At 55.9% G+C, this 8,217-nt stretch overlaps 1 protein-coding gene across 3 annotated transcripts; it reads right to left on the minus strand.

Annotated features, from left to right (window-relative positions):
- Positions 1-316: 316 nt before the first annotated feature.
- On the minus strand, positions 317-4,717 carry SLC25A39 (solute carrier family 25 member 39). Of its 3 annotated transcripts, XM_017680934.3 has the most exons (13): positions 4,570-4,708; positions 4,094-4,274; positions 3,578-3,677; positions 3,400-3,459; positions 3,232-3,276; positions 2,856-2,989; positions 2,441-2,508; positions 2,175-2,299; positions 1,824-1,997; positions 1,399-1,508; positions 1,075-1,156; positions 916-996; positions 317-825 (listed from the first exon to the last, which is right to left on the minus strand). In XM_017680934.3, exons 3-13 carry the CDS (start codon positions 3,660-3,662, stop codon positions 710-712), a joined length of 1,080 nt encoding a protein of 359 aa, XP_017536423.2. In that variant the 5' UTR covers positions 3,663-3,677; positions 4,094-4,274; positions 4,570-4,708; the 3' UTR covers positions 317-709. The 3 variants fall into 3 exon arrangements, with proteins under 3 accessions (XP_017536423.2, XP_036853396.2, XP_017536421.2); XM_036997501.2 differs by lacking the exon at positions 4,094-4,274 and having other exon boundaries at positions 2,856-2,965; positions 4,570-4,717; XM_017680932.3 differs by lacking the exon at positions 4,094-4,274 and having other exon boundaries at positions 4,570-4,716.
- Positions 4,718-8,217: the final 3,500 nt, after the last annotated feature.

The following is an 8,217-nucleotide window of genomic DNA, read 5'->3' on the forward strand; positions in this document are numbered from 1 at the left end:
CAAAGCTGCAGACCTTTCCATTAGGACAAAGCCTGACAGTGTGAAGCAACCCTGCCTCCTCTGTTATCACTTAAGTGAGCCCTTGGACAGGTCTTACCACCCTTCATCCCGGCCTTACCACTACCTGTCACCCTAGGTACCTCTACTCAACTCTAGGTCCTCGCCCTGCTCTGGTTCTCACTAAGCTGGGTAGTGGGGGGAGGTCCCTACATGGGCACTACCTGGACAGGCTTGTCAAGGTCCCTCTCAGGCTCTGTGCGTATCACTCACCAAGCCCTGCTTTTCCCACCCACTCCCCGCAGTCACAGGCACTGGAGCGAGTAGTTCATCATCTTTAGACATAGAATTAACAGGGGTGGGTGCAAACTATGCCAGGTCCAAGATTTTGTGGCTCCTGGGGACTGGCCCAGCTACAGCAAACTCACAGGGTAATGGGGGAGCAGGAGAGGAGATGGGGCAGTTATAGATTTGGTCTTGAACTTGGAGGGCTGAAACAGTGATGATCCTTGGGGTCTGGGAATGAGGAGCAGCAAGAAAAAAGCTGTCTGAGGCAGACCCCAGAGGAACAGCGCCCTACTGCTGGGACTCACAGTTGAGAGTTAAGGGAAAAAAGATCCCTCCCCTCAGTGCTGAGGACAAGGCACTTGGCTCAGTCTCCTGCCCCACCCCAATCCATGGAAGAGATGTGGACCTCATCTCCCAGCTTCTTTCAAGAGCCCAGAGGCTGCTCCCTGTTGAGCCTCTGGAAAAAGCTTTTGCCAAACTCGTAAGTGCTGATCATGATGGCACAGGAGGGGGCCGCCTTGATGATCCTTGGGAGGAAGCCTGCAGTGGGAGGGGAAGGCTGGGGTCAGGCGTCAGAATCCCAGAGGGTTCCAATCCCTCCAGGGCATGGACACACATACAGACACTCACCTGCGAAGAGTCCCCTGGTGCCTGACTCAGCCTGGATCCTCCGCAGCAGCAGCCAGGTGGAGTCGGAGTGTGGCGGTGTCACTGTAAACGCAAGGCCCGGCCCAATGAGCCCCCACTTGGAACCCTGCCTGCCCCACCCCACACAGCCAAGCTCCTCACCTCTCACAGCCTCCACAGCTCCCAGTGCTACCTGGCGTTGGGTCTTCACCACATCAAAGGGTAGAGTCAGGATGGCCGCCACCTGGCAGGGGGTGGGCAGAGGGCTCGTCTCCATCCCCAGGACCCCCATGCTTTGCATCCAGCCAAGGGTCTGCCAGCCTTAGTTAAGGGTCTGCCAGCCTTAGTTAGGGCTTCGCATGGGGGAGGAGGGGCGAGCTTGCTCTGTGCAGGCAAGGCACCATGATACGGAGCCTCTTCCCCAGAGCATCTCTAACAACCCCCTAGATACCTCTGTTGACCTCATCCCCAGCCTGGTCAACTCACCGTCCCAGAGATGCCACCAGCCACAAAGCTGATGCCCACGGATGTCTGGTCTTTTGTCCTGAGACCACTCAGCCAGCTCTTCACCAGCTCATAATTGAACCAGTACAGGGCTTGGGGACACGGAGGTATACTCATTAGAGATGGAGACTGCTGTGAAAGACCTCCCATCTGCCACTGACCTACATCATGACAACCAGTCCCTCCCAGTTACAAGGCCTGCCTACTACACATATGTCAGTTTCTACAACAGGCTTTTAGCACAAATTGTCCTGTGAAAACCTAGGAGAATACCTTGCCTGCTGAACCCATTTCACAGATGAGATAGTCAAGGCTCAGAGAAGTGAATTTAAGTAGCAAATCTGGGACTTGGCTATAGATCTCTTTGTGCATCATCCAAGGGCTCCCTTACCCAAGCCTGCACCCACCTGAGAACGGCACATCCCGAAGGGCAGTGGGGCCCCAGCCCATCCACAGTGAACGCCAGCCACCCTGAACCACAGCAGCTCGGACACAAGCACCCAGCTCCCGGTATGACACATGCTGAGCCTGCAGCTTTGTCCGTACCAGCTCCAGGGGGCTGACAACAGTCACGGTGCCCACTGTAGATAATAGTGGGGAGGGGTTAGCTCACAGGTCCCAATGGCAGCCCACCCCAAAATCTGGAAGCCTAGGACAGCCCCCACCCCTAAATTAGCAGAGGCTGGGGCTGGGAACCAAGACTGGGCTCCAGCACAGGTGGGGTCAGAGGGAGACGTAAGGCCCAGGGCTGTGCTCACAGCGAGCCAGTGCACCAGCCACCATGGGTGTATAGAGGTCCGACGTCAGGGCCCGACCACGTAGGAATGCCTTGAGTTGGTCGTAGGCAGTGAAGTAGATGGCAGTGGCTGGCACAGTCATCACCCTGGGAATGTGAAGAGAGGCAAGCTGGGACTCTCAAAGGCTCCCCAAGACCCCGGGCCTCCTCTGCCCCACCCAGCCAAGCAGGCAACAGAGGAGCAAGGAAGGGATCAGCAGGGTATGGGAGAAGGACCGGGGTACTCACAGTGTGGCTGGGAGGCCACTCCACAGGGTCCTGGTGCCCTCATGTCTCACAATCTTTACAAAGGCATCCTGGCCAAGCAGACACCAGCCCAGGGGGAGGAAGGATGAACACAGAAAAGGCCTGTTATGGAGCTGGCCCTGGCTTGATGCCCTTGCCTCTGTCCACATCCCTGGGTCCTGACAGGTAATAACCCCTCAGGACTCCACACATGCAATTCCCCATACGGCTCCAGGGGGGCGACTGTCCACCCTTCAAAAACTTCATGGAGGTACTGCTTCCTCAGGGAGGCCCCTCCCAGACGGGCCCTCTGCATGCTTTGTACTACCCATTCTTCCCTGGGGCTACTGCCCAACCAGCCTGGATCCCTCAGGAATGCCTACAGCCTCTGTTGAGGGAGGGTGCAGCTGCTCCTCACCATGGTGCCAGTGAAGCGAGTAGGATCCTGAAGCCAGGTGGCACAGCAGGTGCCATTTGGGCACAGGTACAGGGGCTCCAGGACACCATTGCAGTACAGGAGGCACTTCCCTGTAGATGGGAGAGAGGAGGGAACTGGGGAAGGGAGGGAGCATTAGGGTGACAAGGCCCTGGAACATTGCAGGGAGGTAGTGAGCCCTGAAAGGCCAGCAGAAGCTAGGTCCCTAGGTGGACATTCTTGTGCAGGATAGAGGAATTATGGATGCAACCTGGAAGCGTGTGCTAGTTCATGGCTGTGGGGCCCATAGGTACCCTGGGGAGACTGTGATATACCCTTCCCTGGACCCTCAAAGCCTCCCATGGCTGGGGGCACTCACATTTGGCGTAGGAGAGGCTCCAGAATCTGGAGGGAGGCATCAGTTCTAAAATACAAGGCAGCCCCTAAAGTGAGGAGAGCCCCATACCCACCCCAGGGACCCCATCTTTGGGAGATCCTGGTTTTGCCCAGGCACCACCCCCTTTTGGCCCCAAGGTTGGGCACTCACCACTGGCTGCAGAGGGACGCTGAGACTGCAAGCGTACCTTCACCACGTCCAGGGGGGTCACTGGGGGAGGAGGCACGTTTGAAGGCTGCTTTTAGGACCTTGCCCCTGAACCCTCCTCCGGGGCTAAGCCACCTCCAATCTCTGGTCTGCCCAGTCCCCAGCTGCCCCCAGGACTTACTGAAGAGGGAGGTGACCACAGCCCCAGCACCTGAGGCCACCATTTGTTGTAGGAGGCTAATGCCCCCAGGGTCCTGGTCAGCCATCTCTTGGCTTCAATACTGAAAAACAAACCTCGGTCATTTGGATCACCAATTCACAAAGCAAAAGTGGGTGGGAGGGGGAGAAATGAGGCAGGGCACTTTGGGACTTCACCCAGACCCTCACCCCATTCTCTCATTGAGTGTGAGTTCAAGCAATCCCCACAGCCTCTTTAAGCAGTTGTCAGCTCCACTTTGCCTTTGTGAAGACTGTGCTCATAGAGGTTTGGTGACCTGCCCAAGGTCAGTCTGGGAGTTAGTAGGGAACCTGAGATAGTCCCCTATTGGTTATGGGGCAATAAAGACCCACTGCCATTACCTCATCCTCGTGGCATAGGCTTACTGTGCACTTGAGTGCTGGCGCCCGACTTGTCCCCAGGGGCCCAAAGAGCAAAACGCCTGAGCTGCCCCCCTGCGCCCCCTACTTCGGCACCCACCCCCAATGCAGGCACATTCGCGTTCCGCGTCCCCGGCGTGGAGAGGTATGGTGAGAGAAACGTGTAAACAAGTCTGACGGCGGTGAAGGGTCCATCCGCTTTCTCGGGACTGCGGGCTGGAGTGTCGGCCCGGCCCTGCCCCGCACCCTTCTCCCGTAACCGGAAGAGCCAGTCCGCGCGCCTGAATGGGAAAGAGACTCTCTCTCCTCTTTCTCCCCAAAATAGAGGCCGGGAGGCTCCGCCGAGGGGGCGATAAGTAGGGATGGAGAGACAGGATCTCTCCTTGCCCCTCGGAGACGCTTCCTGCCTCGGTCCCGCGTGCAGGGGGCGCCCGGTGGGGCAGAACAAGTCGGCACAACGGCCCTCCACTCTGGGCCCCCAGTTCAGCCCCGGCTTGGGCTCCTCGGGCCCTCCAGAAACCCGACTCTGGCCTCCGTCCCCAGTCGGGCCCTCAGCCCCGGACCACCCCCGCCCACCTGGCTCTAGGCCGGTGCTCGTGCGGTGCGGGTCCCGGGGCCCGGCGGACCCATGGCGGATCTGCTGCCGGTGCGCGGTGGGCGCGCTCTCGCCGTACACAGAGGCCGACTCGGAAGCTGCCGAGCCCGCCCCGCCCACGAGGCCCCGCCCCCTCTGGCCGACAGGCTGCACGCCCGGAGTGACGTCGGCCGGCCCACCAGCGGCCTCCTCCTCCTGGACCCGCCTCGCCCGCGTGCTCGCGCCTCTGCTGCGCCGCTGCACCCGCGGGCCAAGGTCGCAGGTCTCCACGTCGCGCGTGACCTGGCGGGAGCACCGCCCTTGACAGACTGTTCTCACAAACCCCACCCACCAGTAACCGGCGGAGAGCTGCACCCGAGCCTCAGGCTCTCACTAACTTTCCAGACCAGCATGGGTGACGCCCTCGCCCCCTCTCCTCTTCTGCGTGGCGGCGGGGATTCGAATCAATTCTTCCAAGACCGCGCGGCGCTCAGATAGTGACGGCCAATAGTTACATCCTGAGCTTCTTGCTGAGGTTTTACGACTTCAGGGCGACCGGACCAAACAGGAATTAGTATCATCCCCATTTCACAGATAAAGGACTGAGGCGCAACTCCAAAACAACTTGAGAAACGGCAGGGTGCTTGAGGGTGTGGGCAGTGAGGTTAGACGAGCCGTAACCCTGCCCTGGCAGGCTGGACAGAGAGCAAAAGGCGGCCTGGCAGCCGGGAAAACCGGGTTCAAGTGTGCTCAGCCGGGGCTTCATCCCACCTCCGTGTGACCTTGGGCAAGTAACAACTCCGTTCTGGGGCTCTGGTTCCTTCTTCGCACAGGGACAGAACTGAGTAGGGGAGAAGCGGATTGACATTTTCATGTTGGCTACTCACACAAAAGTTATTTCTAGTATGTCTCAAGAGTTTTCAAAGTAGGTTATTGTTAATCCCATTTTACAGAAGATGAAACTGAGGCCCAAAGAGCCCGAAATTGGAACCCGCCACGTACTTCTCCCCACGAGGCTTCCTCCCCGGGTGACAGATGAGTTTACTTATATCCAGCGCTGACGTCTCCGATCGCGCTTCTCAGGGAGACATAACTCTTGAAGGTCAGTCCAGCACCCGAGACCCCCACCACCAGCCTCGCCTTTAAAACTTTTGTGCCCTAACAAAAATCGAACCCAGAATACGAGCCTGCGCCTTTAAGAAGGATAGACCGTGACTTCGACGTCACCAACTTCCCGCCCCTCCCTCCCATCCCAGACGGGGGCGTCCGGGCCTGGGAGCAGCCCTGCGAGCAGGCGCACGCGGGCTTAGCACGTGGACTCCAAGGGGCCAACCGTTAGTTTTCCCTGCGAAAAGGCTTTGCTCCTCCCCGCCGCTTTGGAAGCCCGAATTCGGGGGCGGGAAGAGTGCATTGGGTACCGACTGCGGGGGACGCTGGCGCGCTTTCCATTCCCTTCCCACATCAAGCTGAGGTCTGAAATGACACAAAATCATCTTATAAACTGTCGTTTAAGGCGAGAACCCAGCCTCTATTAAGGTCCTTTACAGCCTCGAAGTTACGGTTTACCCGAACAGTTTCATAGCCAACAGCCAAGAGATTACTGTCCTCTTTGTACAGAGAAGAAACAGGTCTTTGTGTGTAATGATTCCTAGTGTGGCGTACAACTCGGACTTCTCCCAGGCGATTTCCCATTTACAGTGAGAAAACGAGGCCTTCAGAGGTCATATCACACCAAGGTGAGAGAGCCAGAATTCAAATCCTAAGTTCAGAGAAGTTCCCACCCCACCCCGTTCTCAACCGGGGTGACCTGCTCACCTGTGAAGATTTCATGTTCTTGGAGGCCTCAGGCTCCAAGAACTCCAAGCAGTACAGCATATACAGGGCAGTGCCTCTTACTTGCCTCAAGATCAGAGCATGTGGGGGGCAGGGACCTGGCTTCAATCTGCCTCCTACAGCAGCTGTGGGACCTCTAGCGAGAATCTTGACGCCACTAAGCCTCAATTTCCCCATTTATAAAATGAGCTTATGGGGATAATGGATCTATCTCACAGGAAGTATGTAAAATTTTAATGTGTTAATACTTGTAAAGTGCTTAGACCCTTGCCTGCCTTTTCACAGGCACTTAGTTACTATTCTTATTATTACTGATTGCACCCTAGGACTTGTGGCACAGAAAGCTCTGGAAAGGGCCTTTAGAGAAACCAGGTTCTGGCCCTGTCTCTGCCTCCAAACGCAGGGACAGATAGTAATAACTCCTTATACCCCTTCCTTCCCAGAGCCGTAATTACGTAGGTGTGACATAGCACAGCCAGGAATCAAACCTGGTGACCTTTCAGCTTCAGTTTCCTCTACAGTAGAATGAGAGGCTTGCACTCAATTTCTGCTTTTTTTCTTATAATAGGATGTGTTTGAGATTTATTGCTATACCTCAGTTTCCTCATCTGAAAATAACGATGTCACCTGTTGGGTCTAACTTACAGACTCAGCTAAAGTCACGTCTCTGAAAGCTGTGTGGAGAGTCTACAGATGGTTTTGTGGCCCCAGTCAGGGACTGGGGGCTGAATAGATGATAATCCTTGCCTTCCCCTGCATATACATGCTTTTAGTCTGGGAAAACCTTCAGGCATCATTGCTGTGACCAATGGGACTCCTCTTTGCCCAGTGTGGTGGCAGCAATCAGAGCAGGCAGGGGAGGTTATCTGTGAGTGATGAGCACCACTAGAGCTGGTAGAGGTGTCTCCCAAGGATGGTCATGGCGGCTGCAGGGCGGATACGAGCCCTAGGATACCCATGAAGCTCTAGAGCCCTGGCCAGACTCCCCTGCCCATAGAAGCAAGCCTGGAGGCCTGGGGTGGAGGCAGCCACTGTCCTGGCTGACTCAGCCACAGTTCATACCACACACCCTGTGGTTCTTCCAGGGGCAGCATGTGGCCATCACCAGCCTTCTCATCCAATGGAAAAACAGAGCCTCCTTTCAACTATAAAAAGGGAGAAAATAGTACCATTCCCCAGGGGCTGTTGTATGGACTGATGGACAAGTCCTTGCCTGGCACTGGGGGAGTGACATAAACAGAAGGTGGTTTATTGTTAGACTGAATTCTTCCAGGCCCTGGGGCAGGAGCAGTGTCCCCTCCAGCTTGTACCCCCAGGGCATAGGAAGACATTTATGGGAGCTGAAGTAGGGCTCAGATCTTTCCAGTGAACCCCACTCACTCTTCTGAGTTTGGGGTCAGCACTGTCCCCACCTAGAGCTGCCTTCCTGGAGGCAGGGTGTGAGGCTGTAGGACCACTGAGCCAAGATGAGAAATCCAAACTCCAGGCCCATAGCTAAATGCCACGTCAGATGTTTTTATTGGACCCTAAGGACAGGGAGGGGTGGGGAGTTAAGAGAACTTTACTGGGACAACTGGAGAAAATTGAGTAAGTCCAGTGTGGCAGAATTTACTTTATCAATGTTGAATTTGAAGTGTGATAACTACTGTGGTTTTGTAGGAGAATGTCCTTGTTCTTAGGAACTTCACACTGAAGTGTTTAGGGGTATGTATCTGCAACTTAATCTCAAATGGTCTGGCAGAAATAGAGATAAAGCCAGTGTAGCAAAATGTGAACAACCAGTGAATCAGTGTGAAGGGTATATGGGCTCATTGTAC

This window comes from Manis javanica, chromosome 4 (assembly GCF_040802235.1).
Source record: "Manis javanica isolate MJ-LG chromosome 4, MJ_LKY, whole genome shotgun sequence".
In the NCBI taxonomy this organism is placed as follows: domain Eukaryota; kingdom Metazoa; phylum Chordata; class Mammalia; order Pholidota; family Manidae; genus Manis; species Manis javanica.

Bases quoted from the DNA above. Each gene is read 5' to 3' on its own strand.
- SLC25A39 (XM_017680932.3), bottom strand. From the start codon at position 3,662: ATGGCTGACCAGGACCCTGGGGGCATTAGCCTCCTACAACAAATGGTG. The intron at 3,460-3,577 runs GTAAGTCCTGGG...CTCCTCCCCCAG, and splicing joins TGTGGTCACCTCCCTCTTCA to TGACCCCCCTGGACGTGGTG. The intron at 826-915 runs GTGAGTGTCTGT...CTCCCACTGCAG, and splicing joins CACCAGGGGACTCTTCGCAG to GCTTCCTCCCAAGGATCATC.